Raw genomic sequence first — 21,787 nt, forward strand, 5'->3', positions numbered from 1 at the left:
CTAAAATGTGACAAAATTTATTAGTAGTGACAAGTATTGCTAGTTATGTTTACAAACTTGAAAAGCTACTTAAATGTTTTTTTTCAAAGTACCTTCAAGTTTATATATTGATAAACAGAAGTTAAAAACTATCTTTAATTGTTGAACATAATATAATAAAACAAATGATTAATAATTTTACTCAAAATTAAATTATAAAATATTTGATAACTAAAAAAAAATCTTAAAAATAAAATTGGAAAATGCTAATGTATGATAATATGTAATAGAAGTAGTTACTATATAAGTTTTTGAAAATAATACAATATAATAAAAGAATTATACTTTTATTTAAATGTTAGCAATATTTTGAATAAATATTTTTTTAATCAACAGATTGTTAAGCATTATAAATTATATAGGCAATGATAGCTAGTGATGTTCAAAATCGTAAGTTTTGTTGGTTATTTCTTAAATTGAATTTTATTTTGATATTTAAACTTTGATTGGAACATTAACTATTTTCTATACTTATTATTTTTTAAAACTTGTAATTAAAGTGTCACTAGATGACTGCAAATAAAAGTATTCAAGACACTTTATATATTTTAAAACTATTTAATAAAATGTATTTAAATGGCTATAAATAAAATTTAAATTTCATCCAACTATTTGCTATTTACAAACTGCATGATTATATTTTATTTCAATACTTAGCAAAAATAAAAATGTTAACTAGAATTTATTTAGTGTTTAGAATTTTTACTATTTTCAAAGAAATAGCTCTTAATAAAATAGAATGTTTGTACTCAATTTTTATTTTTTCAATATCTCCTAGACTAGAAAAAAAAACAGACTTACTGATATAGTTAAAGTTCTAAGCTAAAAATATTAAATTTATTACGAATTTGTAAAATTTAAATTAGTTATTGAGTTTCTAAACTTGACGTATTTCTACATGATGTAGTTTATAACTAGTATTAATTGTTGTAAACAATTTTGAAAAACAGACACATTATTTGAAGCTTAACTTATCAAAAAAAAAAGCTCAAACCACAGGCTTATAAAAATTAAAACAGTTTTTAGTGTGTTTTAGCACATGTGAGGTTTTAAAAATCTGAATTTTTTTTAAGTAGTTTGTATAGCTGTAAACATAAAACACTATTTCCATTTTTTTGGAAAGTTTTATCAATGCCATGGGGGGTACAGCATTTTTTTTTTTAAAGTTTGCTTTTGTTATAAAGCTTGAAATATATGCTATTAGGTATTTTGTTAAAACAAAAATATCACCAAACTTTGGTTAGTAATAATTTTTGTAAAGGTTTGTGATATAAGCACATGGAATGAAAATTTTCCTGGTCTAGCATCTCAAAATTTTAAAATTAAAAAATCTATATTATTCCTCAATTTTAAAGCAATTTACTTTGAATTTTCAGTATTATAAATAAACTGTACAAAGCAGATTAAAAAAGAAGTGGTAGAAGCAGTTTTAACAAAGTAATCAATTCAAAATAAAGATTGATATATAAAAATGTATGTTATAAAAAAAGACAGTTACTAAGTTTCATTGCTTTACGGAATAAACTGTGATATAAATAGAAGTTCTATTTCAATAAGAATAACAAACAGTTTAGTAATCTTTTTAGGGGTGAAACTAAATAACTGTCTGAATTTTGTAATTAATATTATCAAAAACTTGACTTACTTACTTTGTTATAAAAGAAAAACATAACTTAATAACTTGAAGATATGTTATCTTCCAGCTGTTCATGATTTATAAAAAAATATAATGAGGAAGCTAGAAAAAAATTAACTGTCGAAAAATAATTGCATAAAATCTGTAGGATTTTTTTTTATAACATAATATATTATACAATTTCAATAGTTTTAAATACAATATATTGTCTGTTTGGAAATATACTTTTAAAGATAAAGCTTACTACTGGTAGATGCTTATTTTAATGTATTGATTAGAAATTTCAAAAAATTATTTTAATTTATAAATTTCAAAAGAAAACAAGATGTATTTAGATACAAGGCTAATATAAAGTAATTTATTTTCGTTGATGAAAAATAAGCGAAATTAAATTTTTCAACAAGTACTTTATTACAGCTTCTTTAGAAATTAAAAAAAAGGTAAATAGTTACAAAAGTACTTTTAGTTTTATATTAGAAGTAAGGCTATAATAATATATCATTTTGTTAACTCTCTTTTTTTGGAAACAAAATTTTAAGTAGAAAAGGGTACATTGTAGTTTTTTAGCAGTGTTAAATTTGTTAAAAAATGTGTTTATTTTATTTCAGCCTCAAACATTCAAACAAAAATGTAGAATATGAATTATTTGTAATTATGTAATACAAGTTATTAAAAACTATTATTTTACTACAGGCTCTACCTGTTCAAACAACAAAATTTTAGTATGTAAAAATATTAAGTAACATATTAAAAGTGTTAAGTTATTTTTTAATAATAACTTTTTACCACAGCTATACCTGTTTAAATAACAATAATTTAGAATGTGAAAAATATAATTATAATTTTTTTTTTATTACAGCCTCTACCTGTTCAAACAACAAAAATTTAGAATGGTATTTTTCACAAGTTAAAGGCACATCAGACGAAGATGAAATAAGTGAACGTTAGTTGTTATTCAATAAAAAAAAATTTGTAAAAGCTAACATCTAGTCAAAAGTAAATATTAAGTTTTTTGTTTTTATTAAAATAGTGTATAGTAGCTTGTGAAAGGTAAAAATTGTTAGAGGTTAAAACATATGTTTTAAAAATCAGATACTTATCTTTAAAGTAATTATTTTGCAACAACGTTAGAAAACAACCTAGATGCTGTTTTTAAGCCTTTTTTTGTTTAAATCTATTTAAAATAATTAAGGCTTTAAACTTTATAATGTATAAGTGTACTTAAATTTGTCTAATGTCAAAAAATACCAGTAAGTTATAATAAGATAAACATATTTCTATTTGTTTAATATAATATTGTATCTCCTTGAGGCAGGTTTAGAAATAAAAACAGAAGATAATAGCAGAGGTATTTTGTTACATATATCTTTAATTTTATTATTTGTTTTAGTATGTTTGCACATATTAAGTGACAAGATAATCTAAAGAATTTGGAATGCTTCTCAGCTGTTCATTTGTTAATCAGTAAAAACCTTATTCTTGTTGTTAATTATTAAACTGATTTTGAAATACCACTTTTTTATCACCTTGAAAAAATACTAAATTTAATAAATAAACTCCATATAATTTTTCTTACTACTTGTAAATTTTAATGTTAAATCTGAAATGAACTGTTTTTTAAGATGATTATTGTCAGTTTTAAAATTAATTGATCCTTCAATCTAAATAAGTTTCAAGTTATGAAACTTTTCAAGTAATTGTATTTTATAAAAGTTTTATGTAAGTTTACAAACTAGCTTTTAAGAACAAATATAAGTTTAAAAAAATTAAAACCTTGAAGTTTTTTAAAACCTATCTTAAATCTTGTTATTTTTTATGTTATGTGTTTCTGGTGTTTAACTTTAATGCATTTCTGATTACAATTAAGCTTCAAAAAGACTCGCCAGAAAAAAGATGTTTGCCATGGCTTGTAAAAAAGCCCCTGAAAGTGATTGTGATTGTGAGTGAACAATTAATAAAAACACCGTTTCAGTTTATTCTAAACATTTTTACACAAACAATTTGGCATTATAATGAGTTTCTGTTATGAGAAGTCTTTTGAATTAATTTAAATTGAATTTTATAAAAAAAAAATTAATTAACTTAAATACTTTTTAAACTACTAAATACGATTTTTGAAATTAATGTTCATTTCTGTACGACTTGTAAAACATTTTAGAACTTTACTTACTTCTTCACAAATTAGTTATGTTGATATTTTATTATTATTTTTCATGAACTCTTTTATTTTTATTTGTTTTACTTAAAACCTTTTTTATGCTGAAGCTATTACAAAAAAATTTGACACAATTTCCTTTATTTAGCAAATTGATTTCAATAATTACAGTAGTACAGTTTGTAAATGATTGATATTTTTATCAGTATCATGTATTTCTCTTACAGCAACACACTTTATTGCTCTTTGCATTTTTATTTATTTATCTATTTTAAAAATATACGTTTATTAAAACGCTTTTTATTATTTAGCATGTTTAGAAAAATGAACATCTTTTATATATCTTGATGTTACTTTTGACTACAAATTTATTATCAAATTTAAAAGTTATACAGATTTTTTTTATACACAATCACTTTCTTTTTCTTAATGTCTGTGCAAAATATTTTTTGAAAATTTATATTGGCCTGAAATATTATACTAATGACAAAACATATCAATAATTTTTTTTACAATATATTATTTTGTTATTTTACGCAACGTTAATAATATCTATACACATGAATTTTTATTTTACTCTTTGCACTTAATATGTTTATAAAACTTTTACTTACTTGTAGTTTTTATTGTTGTTAGAAATTATTCGACAAATAATCTTTTAAAAGTTTTGAAAAATTTCAACATTACAAATTAACAATTGTACAACTGTCCACAACAGATTTATTCATACTAGCTACAAAATTTTTTTTATTTTAGTGAATCAAAAATAAATTATATCAGTAAAAAAATATTATATTTGTTTACGAATTTTCATTTAAACTACTCCACACAGCGGATATAATATCGACGGTGGAATTCAACCAGGACGGCGAATTGTTAGCCACTGGCGATAAGGGAGGCAGGGTGGTAATTTTCCAACGAGATTCTAGCGGATCTGTTAGTTTTTGTTTTAATATATTTTTTCATTTAAGTTTATTTTAACTATTGGTAATTTTCCGATGAGATTCTAGCAGATCTGTTAGTTGTAGTTTTTTTTTTAAATAATAGCGACACCAGCATCTAACTTTTAACTGGGCTACTCACACTCAGACTACTCAAGGTAACTCAGTCTAGTTTGGATACTTTTAGACTGATATTTTATGACTTAGGTCTTTTTATTTTTAAATTTTTTCGTATTTGTTAACTATTTTTGGTGTTCCTTTGGTGTTTTACAAAAGGGTTGATCATGCCAATTCGATCATCAGACCACAAGTTTCGGTAGAATGAGACCGGTTTCGTCCTTATTAGGACTCACTCATCTGATGAGTCCTAATAAGGACGAAACCGGTCTCATTTTACCGAAACTTGTGGTCTGATGATTGAATTGGAATGATCAACCCTTTAGTTAAATTTGAGCTTGTCTCACGGCATACGAAAGTCCGGACTTCTGTTCTGCAGACTTTCGCCGATGTTTTTTGCTTTTGTGTTTTAGGTATAAAAGATTTATTATCTGTACTACTTTTTAAAAGTTTGTCTTAAACTTAGGATAGTTTTTGATCACTCAGGCTGACTTTTTGCTTTAAAGAGTAGCAACTCTGTTGTAATACTGAATTAACTACATTGCGTTAGTTTCTTTAGGAAATGTAGTCATTTTTCAAAGAGGATCTGTTAGCCTAAATTAGCAATAACATTAAAACTTGTAAAGCAAAATTAACTTGCTACAATAGCTTGATTTTTATTTATGCTAAGTGTATCTGTTGATTAAAGTATGTTTTTGGTAGTTTCCATTAAAATAACGTTATAATTCATTTTTACGCTCACTTTCATAAGAAATGTAAACAAGCTTCGATGCATTTTAATTTCATAATTGATTTTACACTTAGTTTAATAATATTCATTTTACTATAGTTGATAAAACAAGTTAAAAATTTATATTTAATCAATGAATACCTAGGTCAGTTTCAATGCTATTTACAAAATTGAGATTTATGAGTTTAAAATTTTGGTTGGTTTATTATTAAAGTTAAGACTCAAATATACTTAAATTGTTGGTGCTGTTGCTTTTATACAAGTGCTGAAAAACGTATAAGGTAATTTTATCAGTAGAATAAAAACAATTCTTAAATCTCATATTCTAGTTAATTTTTATAATATTGTAAACCTTATAAACTTATTTACGGTTGAAAGGGTTTGTTTGTATATTGCAAGTACACCAGTTTTAAATTTATTAAATCATTTAAATTTGTGCTAGTAACATTTAGCTATTGAACACAAGTTGAAAGTATGTTTTTAAAAGTATCAAAATGGTGGTCACTAACATTTACAAGTTGTTAATTAAAAAGATTAGCAAGATTATCTTCGTAAGTCAACTTCAGCGCTAAAACGCCTGTTTCGTTGAAAACTTCATAATATTTAATTTCCATTATGTAACTTGAAAGTTTGACCTTGGCATATTAATAATTAATACTTTAGTAAACCAGATTGAAAAAAAGCTAAATAATTAAGTTTATGGTCAAATGCATTTAGTTGAAACTGTTTTTTTTTAAACTTTTATGATTATCTTGTTTGTTTTTCAAAAATAAGCTGACAAAAGGTATAAGAATCTGTTATAAACCATGTAACAGAAATTTAAATAAAAGTAAATATTTAGCTTCATCAATTATGATCTATCTTCAGTGTCATTTAGATTTGTTTCTAAAGGTTGAGTTTAAGTTTTAAATGTATTGTAAAAATGCATCAGTTTTAGCATTTAAAAAAATATTAATACTATTATTAACAGCATTACCCAAACTATTAAAACCTTGGGCAATTATAGCAAAAACTTAAACATGTATATGTTTAAAAAACTGAAGTGATAGGAAAATTTATAAAATTCAAACATTTAATTTAAGAACCACATTTGTATAAATTGTTTCAAGTAAAGAATTAAACATGTTAACCAAAATAGCATCAATCAAGAGTGACTTTGACATAACTTAAATGTTAAACTTAATTATTCTTTGATTCCAATAATTGATTCAGATTTTTTAAGATGTTTAGATTAAAATAAATGTTTCTATCAAACCAGGTGAAAAAAGAGCAGAAATTAACTACTGTACACCATTAGAATTTATGTATTTTTAACAAACATTTTATTAGATTTTGATTTTTTATTTTCTATTCAACCAGGTGAAAAAAGGTGCAGAAAGCAACCGAAGCAGCGACTACAACGTTTACAGCACATTCCAGTCCCACGAACCAGAGTTCGATTATTTGAAAAGTTTAGAAATCGAAGAAAAAATTAACAAAATTCGGTGGCTCAACCGGAGAAACCAGTCCCATTTTCTATTATCCACAAACGGTTTGAATTTGTTTATTTTATTAAGATTTTATTATGCGTTTTATTGTTTATCAATTTTGTTAGTGTTAAATTATTATTTAGTTTATGATTTTTTTTACAATGTGCTCTATATTAAAGAAGCAAGTTACTATAATGAAATAACCGTGGATTATCTCTGGTTGTAATATTTCAAACTTTTTTTATCTGATGTTAATTCATTTGTATATTTTGTTAGGTTAACGCTTTTTCAACTACATCTATTTACAAAGAATTATTTCTAGTTCATTTTAAATTTTTTTATAGAAAAGAAATTAGTATCAATTAAAAGCATAGAAAACATAAAGTTTTTCTTAATAGTTATAAAACGTATACTTCCGACTAAGTGCTTCATAAAAGCTAGTTTTAATAAAATGATTAAATATTTCATTTCAACCAGTAAGGCTCATTTATAATTAATTATCCTGTTTTACCTTCGTTCAATGATTTTTTGTATTGAAATAAACTAAATCATAAATAACTTGTGATTAGGAATACCCTGGTATGCGGTACAACTATATTGTTCTTTGAAAAAAAAACAAAATTTGTTCGTTGTCTCATATCTTTCTGATATGTTTTTTGTAAAGTGATAAACAAATATAATATTAATAAATATTATATTATGATAATTATATGATAGGAAGGAGTTCTGATGTTTAGTTTTTGATGAAGTTGAAACTGTTTTCTCATTCATCGAAAGAAATGAGCCTTGCATTCGGTATAAAATTAATTGAAAAGCTGAAAAACATCTAAATTCTTAAAAAACTTCAAAAATTATTGTAAAGTAACAAAATAAACAATTTGAGAAAATATTCCGTTTTAGAACAAAAGCTTGTTATAACAAACAAATTAAAAAATAAAGTTGTGTTGTAAAGTATGATTATAATTGTTTTCTTAATACATAAAAAAATTATTGTTGATTAACATATTTAAATATATCGTATAATTATTTGAAAGTTTATAGAAATTTATAACTTTTAATTTAATCTATGTCTGAATTTTCTTACAGTTTATAGAAAAAATTACAACACTTAATTCTAAAAGTTCAAGATTTTAAGATTTATTTGGATTATACGAGTATTAACACGACTGAATTATTTTTTTGAATGTGATTTTGTTTTTCTTTTGGTGTAAATTTGTTATATTAAGTAAGAATAATATATTTTTAATAGTTTTTTGAAAGCCTTATTTATTCAATATTAATTAGTTATAACTTTAACCAAAAAAACATTAGGTAGTAACTGATTTGGTTATTTAAAAAGTTTTCTAATGTATTTAGATTAGACAATTGTAAAAAGTTTTGTTATATTATAGTCGTAGTAATATAATTATACTCAACAATGAATTTAGTATCTGGCACAAAAATATCCAAAGAAAACTATATTTGGTTATAGGTGCACCAGTTACATAAAGTGTTTATTGAATTGTAAAAAAATTGTCCCCTTTTTATGCTAAACTTGAAGTGAAGTTGCTTTCTCATCTAATATAGGTTTAACATCGTAGTTTCATCAATAATATTGAGATATATTATTATGAGAGTTATTATAAGAATTATATAAAATTCAGGGTGATTCAATGTAGTACTTTTTAATTGCAAATAAAATATTTGTCTACTAGTACACTGCATGGTCAAAATAAAACCAAAATAATTTTCGCTTTCTTTGGAAAATCCTGATTTAAGTAAACATCAATGTAATAACAATCATTTCAAGTATATACAATTACTTAACAAACAAAACAGTCAAACTATGGAAGGTTTCAGTATCCAAACAAACAAATTGGTAAAATAAATCATAAAACTATAACAATAGTCTATGTACATTACCTTAAACTTATTGCGTTATTTGAGTTGTTTGTTAAATTGAATAAAACGATACCTGAAACTTTTTTAAAGTTAACTTAAAATTATGCAATTGTTCTTCACTGACCTAACAGTGAAATTGTAAAAGTTGTTTGAAAATATTTATATTAATATTTACAAAAAATATTATGGAATTTAATAATAATAATTGAATAATCCGTATAAAGGTGTTAACAAATTAGCTTGATAAAATTAACGTGGTTTTTTCAATAATGTATTATTCTTCGCAACAGACAAAACAGTGAAGTTATGGAAGGTGAGCGAGCGCTTGAAGCAGCCGGTGGGCTTCAACCTGAGGGACGACGAGGGAGCCGTGTACGACGCGCGGACGCGACCCGACAAGCTGCGGGTGCCCAAGTGGGAGGAGATACAGCTCATGATCGAGGCCAGCCCCAAAAAAGTGGGTGCTTAGTAGTAATATTGTTTGTTGAACGATAAAAAAAGTTTGGTCTAAGGACATGGTGTACAAAGGAACCTTTCGGTTATCCAGTCGTACACCACATACAAAACCTATTATTGTCAGAAATGAAGTATTCTTAAAACTGAATACTTAATTTTTCCTTTAACATTATTTGACATTAATCGTGCACCACAGTAAAAACTTACAATCAAAAAAAATATGTATCAGTAGAAAATTTTAAACAAGTTTTCCAAGAAGGTGAGTTTTCGTTTGTTTCATGTAGAGTAAAAATAAGTTAAATAAAAAAATAATTTTCCTGTTTTAGTTCACTAAGGTAAAATTTCTAAAAATTACCAATCTTTTGAATATCTCAACTCATGATCTATCCTAGTCCCAAAAAGTTGAGAATTTTAGTGGTTTGATAAAATAAGTTTTATAAAAGTTGGTGGTTTTCATGCTTAGTTCACTAAAGTATTATCTCTGGGAATAAACAATTTACTAGAATCTCATAAACTCTCGAAGGTATCCCAAAGAAGGTGAGTGTTTTTTGAATTGCACTGTTTTTTCAAAAACAATTAACATAACTGTTAATAATACCGAAACATAATTAAATAGTAACTAATAAAATTTCAGATATTTGCAAACATGTACCATATACACTCAATAGCAATGAAAATGTTTAAATAATAATTATTAATATTCAATGTTACACGAGTATATAAAAAAAAATATTTCAGGTATTCGCTAACGCCCACATGTACCACATAAACTCGATAGCAATAAACAGCGATGACGAAACATATTTGTCGGCTGATGACCTCAGAATCAACCTGTGGAACCTCGAAATCACAGACAGGAGTTTCAGTTGGTTGATTTGAGTAGATTTCAAACAGAATAAATATTTCAAAGTAGTAAACTTGGTTCTTTTGAGTACAACTGATCTTTTTGTTTTGTTAATGTGTTTTAAACAAAAGTATTTAGATCAAACAATACAGCTCATAACTAAAAAATGTTAGTAGATAAGTGTATGAGATTATAATTTCATGAATTTTTGTGAAACCTAGTTTTACAACACATTTTGAAATATTAAAAATTGTTAAATTGTTTATTTAAGTTAATCTACTTTTTTTGTTTGTTGATAATTGTCGTACAATTAACTAGTTTCTTAAAATAAATTGAAGCTAATTTTTCATATTAAACAAATAAGAAACTTTTTTATTACATTTATTTTGGGGTATTTTTTATAATAGTCTAATATAAGACATAGATTGTTTAGATTTTAATTAACTTGTTTGTATACTGGTTAGAGTTGATTATTTTTTGTCTTAAACTTGAAAGTAATTTAATTTGATGTTTGTGAATAAGCAACAGTTTTGTAAAAGTTTTTTTTATTTTTGATGCTTTTGATGTTTTTTGTGGTTACCCTTATGTTTGCTTTTTTATTTTAATAACAAACTAAAGCTAAATCAACAAGCAAGCATAAAATTTATATCAAAAATTAAAGATTAGTTACGTATATACTGCTACCTTACAAGGTTGCCAAAACACCTCACCTGGGATTCTGAAAAAACCAGAATTTGAAAATTTTGGGGAAAAAACCTGGAATTTTTGAAATTTTGAATAAAAATAACTAAAAAACCTGCAGTTTTAAAGAATATTTACATGTAAAGTAATAAAATTTCGTTTAGACACGAAAAATCTATCATAATGATAAAAACACTTTTGTATAATTTAATTTTTTTCATTAAAAAACACATATAAATTAGCTTTACAGTATCTTTTCAATGTTTTTATATTATTGAAGACAGTTTTTTAACCTTAATTTTGTACTAAAAATGGACCAAAAAAATTGTTTCTTAAAAACCTGGAAGAAATTTGTAAAAAACTTTGGGCAACCCTATACCTTGTTATTTTATTACAAGGTTTATATAACTTATTTTTAACTTAACTGTTAACAAAATTATTTTTTTAATCTAAATTTATTTTATCTTAAATTCAGAAAAGTTAATTTCATAAGCTAATTAGAAAAAATAACTGATAGATATAGTTATTCTACTCTTACAGATTTTCTTTTTCATGATTGTTTTTTACTATTTCAAATAAAGACACACAGTAAATATTAAGCTGTAGATCAAATGAATTAACAAAATCTATGAATTGAAAGACGTTGTGACTCTTTAGAAATAAAACAGTCTAGCGTCATTTTAGGCAAAAGTTGTTTTTTATAATTTATTTCTCATATAAAATCGAGGGTAACCAAAATTAATATTTTTATTTTATTGATAAAGTATATTTTGGATCACGAACGATCCAAGCTAAATCTTCTATCACAATTTATTTTGATCAGTCCGGTACATGGTTACTATCTTGTAATTCCACGCAATCACAGTGGACCATCTAGTAACCCTATTCTAAACTGTTCAAATTTTATGAAGATATTGTAGACATTAGTGAGACATTAAATAAACACTATTTTTATTATATTATTGATTAAAAAAAATAATTTACAGTAATATTCAAAACCATTTCAATATTCATACAGACTTGGTAAACATAATTAGTTATTTTAGTGGCCAAAAATTAAATTCATTATAACTTTTAATTCCCATTGTACAACCACAGTGGGTTTTACCTAGTTACCAAATATTAAATTTATTACTATTTTCAAACAGACATAGTGGACATCAAGCCGGACAACATGGAGAACCTGACGGAGGTGATAACGGCGGCGGAGAACCACCCGACCAGCTGCCACCAGTTCGTCTACTCGAGCAGCAAGGGCACGGTGAGGTTGTGCGACATGAGGGAGTCCGCGCTGTGCGACAGGCACGCTAAAAGTTCGTTTGTATAATTGAAATAATCAGGGTTGCCACTCGGTCAGGAAAAGTCAGGAAATCAGGAAAAGTCAGGAAAAATTTAAAAAAATGACAAAAGTCAGGAAAAGTCAGGAAAAAATGGGGGGTTTTGAAAAAAAGTCAGGAAAAGTCAGGAAATTTGATAAAATTTAAAAAAAGTCAGATTTTATCAGTTTAAATTTACAAAATTCCTTGTTTTCCAAAGCCTTCAAATGGTAAAATTTCCTTTGACAATTATTTAGTTGAAATAATATTATATTAATTACGTTGTGCCATATCAAGGAATCTGCATTGCAAGGTAGACACGCTAAAAATTCGTTTGAATAATTGAAATAATGTTAGATTAATTTTGTTGTGGGGTATGAGGGAACCTGCGCTGTGCGATAGACACGCTAAAAGTTCGTTTGACAATTATTTAGTTGAAATGATATTAGATTAATTTTGTTGTGGGGTATGAGGGAATCTGCATTGCAAGGTAGACACGCTAAAAAATCGTTTGACAATTATTTAGTTGAAATGATATTATATTAATTACGTTGTGGGGTATCAAGGAATCTGCATTGCAAGATAAACACGCTAAAAATTCGTTTGACAATTATTTAGTTGAAATAATGTTAGATTAATTACGTTGTGGGGTATGAGGTAATCTGCATTGCAAGGTAGACACGCTAAAAGTTCGTTTGAATAATTGAAATGATGTTAGATTAATTTTGTTGTGGGGTATGAGGGAATCTGCATTGCAAGATAAACACGCTAAAAATTCGTTTGACAATTATTTAGTTGAAATAATGTTAGATTAATTACGTTGTGGGGTATGAGGTAATCTGCATTGCAAGGTAGACACGCTAAAAGTTCGTTTGAATAATTGAAATGATGTTAGATTAATTTTGTTGTGGGGTATGAGGGAATCTGCATTGCAAGATAAACACGCTTAAAATTCGTTTGACAATTGTTTAGTTGAAATAATATTAGATTAATTTTGTTGTGGGGTATGAGGTAATCTGCATTGCAAGGCAGACACGCTAAAAATTTGTTTTTATTTAGTTTATATTAGTAGTGACTTTGTATTTGTAAAGTACTACTATAGTTCGTATTTTATGTTGGATTTAAATTTTTTTATACGTTTAAAACAAAATTACTTCAGCTCTTAAAATTTTAAAGCAAAAAACTTTTTATCATAAATTTTCATGTCATAAGTGAACAAATTATATTTGAAAATAAAACTAGTCTTTCATGACTTTTTGTATAGTCTTAGTTTAAATAAAAATGGTGTAATTTTTGTAAACATATATAATAAACTTAACTTACTCAAAGAAAATTTTATATTAGATATAAACTTTTAGAAATTTTAATTTAAAATGTAAGTCTACTTAAAAATTTTTGTTGAGTTGTACGCATTGAACAGACAAAAAGTTTAAAAAAATTATTTAGAAGTTTTCTAAAAGTAAATTTTGTTCTAAATCCAAATAAAAACGTAACAAAATCAAATAAGTGTTCAGTGCAAATTAGTCATAACATTTGTACTGATATTAGTTGAATTTCTTTTAAATGTTACAAGTGTTTAACTTTTCTTCAGATGTTTGTAGTTTTTTTGTTTTAAAAAAAGTTAAGATTTAATTTTTATTATTTGTATTCATAAATCATCTCCAGTATCCGAGGATTGTTTAGATATTAGAGTGATTTTTGTTTAATTGAAACTTGTAAAAATCATGAAAATATATTTTGAAACTAATGCTTGTTATTGTTAAAGTTCAATAACTTTTCGTACACTTTTACTTCTTAGTTAGGTAGACATTTCATAAACATAATACTCTAACTATTGCTTACTGTTATTTTAATATTAAGTCATTAAGTTAACTATTATTTTTATTATTCGAGAATACCTGAAGACCTTTCTCAAAGGTTCTTTTTAAGCGAGATCATAAATATTAAAATCAATAAATTGTTACATATTACTACTAAATATTTAATTTTAGAAATTAATTATTATTAAGTATCTGAGGAACTCGAAAACCTTTCTCAGAGATAATCATCACAACTATTATTAATTATAATTGAATATTAAATCTCTAGAATTAATTATTGTTTTTTTCAGTATTCGAAGAACCCGAAGACCCTTCTCAGAGATCCTTCTTCAGCGAGATCATCTCCTCAATATCTGACGTTAAATTCAGCAATAGCGGAAGGTATATTTCGTATAAGATTATTATTTTTATTATACAAGTATGTTTACAGAAGGTACATTTCATATACAAATGTATAGGTTTATCATCTTTTTTATTGGAAATACAAATTTATTAATTTTTGTTTAATTATTTATTACAAAATTGTTGCAGGTACATGGTCACCAGGGACTATCTCACATGCAAAATTTGGGACATCAACATGGAGTCGAAACCCGTCGAAACTTTCAAGGTAGAAATTGATTTTTCTAAATTTATTCGAGGTTTTATTAAAGTTAGAATTCTAAGAAATGAAATTACTAGATTTGAATTGTTTATGCAAAAACTAAACCCATAGGTTTTGAGGTGTTGGTTTAAAAGTAGAAGGGACTTTTGTATTCTTAATTAATTGCTTTTTGTATTACCTTCATATTTTATTTATTTTAAGATAAACGAGCATTTTAGAAGCAAATTATGCGCGTTATACGAGAATTATTAATTAAAAACTATAAAGTATCAACTACTAATTTCAGGTTCACGAGCATTTAAAAAGCAAATTATGTGCACTTTACGAAAATGACTGTATTTTTGATAAATTCGAATGCTGCTGGAATGGCGATGACAGGTTTTATTTTTATTATTTTATTTAAGTTAATGTAGTTTTTTATTAGCTTCTAATACATAAACTATTATAAGTATGTTTAAAATCACAATTTTTCTGAGTTTTATGGTTTTGCGATTTTTAGTGTCAATCCTGTTTGTTAGGTTGCTTATCTGTACACAACCACATTTATGTTTTTCAAACATAGTTTGTCAATTCTAAAATAAGTTTTTGTAAAGAATTTTTGAGATGTTCCCACCAAATTGTTATTATATTTAAAACTTGTAAAGATTAAACTTTAAACAAATACTTTTTTATAATAAATTTGTAAATTTTCTTCAAACGTTAAAACCATTTATACTTTATTCAAAATAATCTAAACTTAAATTTTTTATACTAGTTTTAATCAAATTAGTGTTCTACAAAAAGTTACTATGTTTCGTGCTATATTGTAGTTGTTTGTGGTAAGAGATACATACATTCAAAACAAGTTTGTTACAAAACACTCAAAGTTTAAAACATAATTTCGTTTACACGAATTGTTTGTACCCATAGTGTGATATTTAAATTTATATTACATTCATCTATAAGTTTATAATTCTCTGAAATATTTAGTTTTACTTCCTACATTTATAAATAACTTGACAATAACTATTAACAGTGCAATAATGACTGGATCTTACAACAACTTCTTCCGAGTGTTCGACGTGAATTCAAAGAAAGACGTGACGTTGGAAGCGTCCAGAGAAGGCAGCCTCATGAAATCCATGCTCAAACCGAGAAAGGTTGGTTGTTTTTTATTTAACATGAGTTTTCTTTTATCCACCTAAATTTACTCAGTGAGCTACAGTTCAAGATGGATGTTAGAAATAACATAGTTTTTTGTTATATTCACTATGTACACTTAAACCCTGGACTCATGTTAACACTGTTATGTACAATTGCATTTTCAATCTAAAAACATATATGCACGTTAAAATATAAAGTGTATTTAATGTTTAATAAATTGCAATTTAGATATTGTAGTTGTATGTTACAAATTAACAAAAAAGTATATATACAACAATACAATATAGACACATTTTTTGTTGCATAGCAAACATGTTTTTGTGGTAGATGCTAATAAAATTACTCTGGTTTTGTATCAAGTAGGTTATATATGTATTCGTTTTGAACTTTTTTTAAAATTAATTATGAGGAATTTAATTTCAGTTCACTTTTTGTTATAGTTGTTTGTTTTTTTATTTATTTATAATAACACTTTTATAGAGTTAAGTTAGTTATCACTAATCATATAGCTATTACTTAGAATTTTTTTGCATAAAACATCAAATATATATTATATGTACAGTACAAGATAAACGTTAACAAAAACAAATTTATAAAATTGTTTAACTGATATACAAATAAATGGTACTATTAAAATAAATGAAACAAACGTTTTTTAAACGAGTACGCATTTTTTGTTGACTAATAAATGTTGAGATAAAATAGTTATTTATAAAGTGTTTAGTACAAAGCTAAAACAAATACATTACACACTTTTGAGAAACACCGCTCCTCAGTACTTCTTCGGTCATTTATGTTTTCTCCTAAAGCGATTTTTTTTAAGTTTTATAGGTAAACAATCTTAATACTATTTTATTCATTTTAAAATTTAAAGATATTCATAAAAGCTCGTTGCTAGATTTTAAATTGGTAAAAATAATTAAAAGAAGTAGTGTTTATTTTATAGTTGTTATAAAAATTTATGAAGATTTTGAAGGTTATTATAACCCGGTTGCCACTTAGTCAGAAACTTTTTAATTAAAATTAACATAGGCAAAAGACAGTTTAATGAAAAAAATACTAAAAAAGATAAAGAAAAAGTCTAGAAAAATATGTTTTATCTAAAAATTGTATTAAATTCGCTTGGATTATTATTTTTTGTATGTAAAATGTTTAAATAAGGATTTGTAAAAAAAAAAAGTTTGTTAATATTATTAAACTGCAAAAAAAAAAAAAAATTTTTTACTTACTTGATTTATTTTAATATAAAACCTAAAAAAATCAAAATATTTGAGCACTGTATATACTTACTTGATATTAATATTTTTATTTTTACATTAAAACAATCAAATAATCTACCTACAACTACTGTATATAAAAAATACATATATAAAAAAGACTTTGTTAAACAAAAAAAAATTACACTAACTATATAGCACTGAGACAAGCTCATGTACTTGGATATACTTTAATCCACAAAAACAATGGACTGTTTTAAAAATTGTTTGAATTGTGTCAAAACTACAGTTTTGCTTAAAAAGGGTTAAATAACCCTTTTAAATGTAATGTCTCAAAACTGTTTGTTCACAAATGCTTCAGTTTGCAGGCAGAATTTCACTTGATTAGTTTGTTATTTGTTCACATAAATATTTTAACAGCTGTACAACCTTCGCTTAAATTAGTTCTTTTACTTAAGTTTAAATAAACAAATTGTATAAATTAAATTTTAGTTAATCATTAAAAACAACTTGATTTCTTAACTTTAAAGTAACTAAGGGCTAAAAAAATCACTGTCTATTTACAAATGCTTGGGTTTATAAATAGACTTGTGTTTGATTAATTTAATATTTCAATATTTAGTTGTACATATCACCCAGCATAATATTAATATTTCAATTGACGTCAGTATTTTCTCTTTTCAAGCTGAAAATACACTTAAAACGCTGAAATTCAATTCAAATAAATTCACTTTTTTTTCCCTTACATGTTCAAGCGGCTTCTCTAAGTGAATTTATACAACTAAAAATGTTGTTCGGTAATACTTATTTTTAACTTTTATTTAAGTAACACTTTTTTTTCTTAGGTTTTTAAATTTAATAAATGTCTTTTAAACACTTTTTCCCTAAGTGTTATAATATATTTTTTAATTATAAATTTATATAGTATACTTTTAAAAAATGTATCAATTTGGTATGAATTATTCTATACATACTGTTTTTTGTATCTTACTATTTTAAATACTCAAATTGTACAAAGAACCTTTTCCCATATAAAAATTTAAGTTCTTAATTAAAATAGTTTTTTGAGGTTTTTATTTGTTTTCTAAATCAAAACCTTATTTACTTTACAATAAACGTTTTTAGTAATTTAAGGGCGCTTGTTTTTGCTTAATCAAAATAACTGTGATTTTCTCTAACCGGCCGCAGTTATTCATGGTATGCAAAATAAAACAAACTCTTATTTATTCAAGCTTAAAGTTGTTAACTGTTAGTTGTTAATTACTTCGAAATTTATAAAAACGACAAGTAACTTTTGTAAAAAAGTTTTTGCTTAAATTATCAATAGTATTTGTTTAAAATGTTTTTTAAACTTGTTGCAATATTAATGAACTAACTAAACTAGATGTTTTATATTATAACTTATTTTTTTTGTATAATAATTTAAAAATCTTTATTTAACTATTCACTAAAAATTATAAATAAATTGATACTTTAAGTCAACTAAAACCGATTTAAAAAGATTAAGAAAGTCAATTAAAGCGTGTATTATTTTATCGATATGCTTGTAGTTAAAATATGTTAGCTTTTAAGTTGAGGTAGTAAGTTTTTCAAACATTTGTCAGGTTTGATAGAATAATTTGTTTGAGAAAATTTAAAAGTAAAAAAGTAAAAGTAAGAAGTTGAAACAGTTTCAAATGGATATAAAATCAAATAAATGAGTTATAAGGCGTTTTAAAGTTATTTATAGCAAATAAACTCTAGTGCCAATAGAACAAACAGCTCATACAATGTTACAAATATTAAATCAAACATTAAAATATTAGATCAAACATTAAATCTAATATAAAATTACAATGTTACAAATATTAGAACAAATAATGAATCTCGTATAAAATTACAATGTTACAAATATTAGAACAACTAATAAATTTTGTATAAAATTAAAATGTTACAAATATTAGAACAAATAATAAATCTCATACAATTCAGGTGTAAAACGCTTGCTCACGTGGTTAATTTATTTGCATATAACGATTTGTGTTTGACCAATTAAATTATTCATACTTGCCTTGTTTAAGTGACAGTGTTTCTTAAAGCGCGCACAATTATTCAAATAAGATGTTTATGAGTAATTATATAGTTGTTGTATATATGTATATATATTAGCTAAAAATAGTTCTTTTATAGTAAATTTTAAACAACATAAATTTAATAAAACTTAACTACAAAATATGCTTTTTTTTATAAAAAAAAACATTTGTTGGACAATATAGTGTGCACCTATTGTTTATTTTCAGGTGTTTACCGTATACAAAACTTGTATAATTTAAGTATTCAGTTGTAATATGATATCTTATATCATAACTTAACTATTATGCAGGATGTGTAAATTTCTAGTCAAGTTCATTACTAATTAAGATTTTAAAAATGTATACTTGTGGTTTATTAGTAACGCTTAACGCGCTAAATAGCTTTGTGAGTAATTTTGTCTTGTGCTGTTTTATTTTTAACTGTTTTGTTATTGTATCAACGTTTTCTTTCATAGAAAGCCTATGATCATTGTTTTTTGATCTTAAGATCTTAAAAAAGAACAGATAAAAATATGACGCAGTTTTTGGTGTAAATAAAATGTTATGTAGTAAAATGAATTAAATTTTGTTTTGGTGTTTATTTTTATAAAATGACGAGGTCATTGTTTGTCGTTGTGTCATAGTTTATATAAAGCTTTCAAGCAAAGTTAAAGTATTTTTGTATACTTTTCGTTTAGCTATACATGACCAAAATAAAAATATTACCATTAGTTCTCTATTGACTAGATAAATGTTTATTGTATGCTCTGAAATAATATTGAACTGTTTTTTGAAAACTAAAAGAAGTTGTGTTTAAATTTGTTAAAACAGAATAAATAAAAAAAATTTTTTGTTACATAAAAATGATTTTTAAAACAACCAAATTTTTGACCACAGGGTTACTACTTTTCAACCCTCTTATGCTATTTGAATATGCATAGTTTACTTATAACCACAAATTTTCAAAGTACTCTTTCTTTGTAAAACTAACATATTTTTCTGTGTCTTAACAAGTTAAGACACCTCAACGGAGCTCTGTAAAAAATAAATTGAAGCTAAAATAGGTGTATGAGTACGAGGGTTTACTAAAGATGAACTTAAACAATATAGATAAATAGTTGATAATAAATGAGACATATGATGTTAAATCCGGCTGTTATAAAACTATATAGTATGCGTAATGATTAAATTATAATTTATTAAATATTAATCTGCTTAATTAGTCTGCTATTTATTTTAACAGAGCTTTGTTGACGTGTCTTAACTTGTTATTAAGTTCAATTTTTAATATTTAGTTTAGTTATATAATTATAAAGAATGAAAACCCTGTACTTTTTGAAAACATCACATTTTAAAAACAAACTAAAACTTAGTAAACCAGCTTTTCAAAGTTTTTGGTTCATACCAAAATGTTCAATCAGAATTAACAGTAAACTTTAAACAATCATCAACAGATAAACTCAACAAACAAGAAGAAAAAGGACGAGGTCAACGTCGACAACCTGGACTTCAACCGCAAGATCCTGCACGCGGCGTGGCACCCCTCGGAAAAAATAACCGCCGTCGCCGCCACCAACAACCTGTACATATTCGACGGAGGCCGGGCGCTGGATGGCGGCGTCGCGGAGCCCATGGTCACCTCCCACCCCGAAGACCTAGATGACGAGAGCCGGTAGTGTCGTGACGTCACAACTTTCTTCAGTCGACGTCACAACGCAGGTACTAATTAGGGGGTAAATCCCTATGACGTCACAACAGAACCTTTCTAATCGGGGGAAGAACCAGAATGAAGACGCCCTTTTGTAAAATGCGTCCGGTCCTCTATACACACTTGATATAAAACAACAATCTTATTTTTTGGATTAGTATTTGTCATGGATATCCTGAATATTTATATACGTAAAATAGTTCTCTTTTTATTTAGGTACTTTTGAAACGTTTCCCCCCTTTAATATTAGAACTTTGTTTAGGCAGTAAACTAATATAAAGAGCAGTAAAGATTAAAACCATATAAATGAAAAACTGTTTTGGGTCACTAGGCTTGGTTTGCTTATTTATTTGAAAAAAGAAATTTGAATTAAAGATCATATTTAATATCGGGGTCTCTGTTTGCGTTTTTTTAAGCAAAAAATTTCCCTATTTAATAGTCAAGTGCGTTTAAAGATGACTGGAAAATTTTTGGGACGTTTTGAATTTATAGGGACTTTTTGTTGATTGCTGCAAATTTATTGTGAAAAGGTTGAAAAAGTTTGCCGTTTATAAATTGTACGCGCCCATCTACTGTTAGTATCAAAATTTTTATGTTTTTTTTTATTAATATTTTATTGTATTTATATAAAATATTTCGCATTAGCTTTATTCCGCTACGAATAAATTTTTAAATAAGCTTTATCGCTGTTTTGTTTTTAAGTAATTGTTTGTTTGGTAAGTTGTCTATGGTTGTCAAGTCATAAAAAATTTGAATGTTTTCAAGTAATTATAAGTTTAAAATATATTGTAATAAACTTCCCGGCATACAACTCTAGTTATTTAATCTATGTTTAAATTAAAAATAAATAAAAATATTTTCAACTAATTGTGAATAAAATAATATTTATGTTTAGTTTTAGTTAACTCTCTAATATGATTAACTAAAATAAGTCTTATTTAGATCTTAGCTTGTGTAATTTATTAGATCTTAAGTTGCT

The 21,787-nt window shown here is 25.3% G+C and overlaps 1 protein-coding gene across 1 annotated transcript; it reads left to right on the forward strand.

Moving 5' to 3' along the window:
• Positions 1 to 373: 373 nt before the first annotated feature.
• Positions 374 to 21,491, forward strand: LOC145837920 (serine/threonine-protein phosphatase 2A 55 kDa regulatory subunit B beta isoform-like). Its single transcript, XM_082945409.1, has 12 exons — positions 374 to 429; positions 2,535 to 2,618; positions 4,663 to 4,766; positions 6,978 to 7,149; positions 9,259 to 9,425; positions 10,163 to 10,289; positions 12,098 to 12,262; positions 14,376 to 14,466; positions 14,617 to 14,695; positions 14,976 to 15,067; positions 15,705 to 15,828; positions 20,555 to 21,491. The coding sequence occupies exons 1-12, from the start codon at positions 405 to 407 to the stop codon at positions 20,774 to 20,776; spliced, it is 1,452 nt and encodes a 483-aa protein (XP_082801535.1). The 5' UTR covers positions 374 to 404; the 3' UTR covers positions 20,777 to 21,491.
• The last annotated feature ends 296 nt before the right edge of the window (positions 21,492 to 21,787 follow it).

The sequence above is a fragment of the Thalia democratica genome, chromosome 6 (genome assembly GCF_965202585.1).
Source record: "Thalia democratica chromosome 6, ktThaDemo2.hap1.1, whole genome shotgun sequence".
Taxonomy (NCBI): Eukaryota; Metazoa; Chordata; class Thaliacea; order Salpida; family Salpidae; genus Thalia; species Thalia democratica.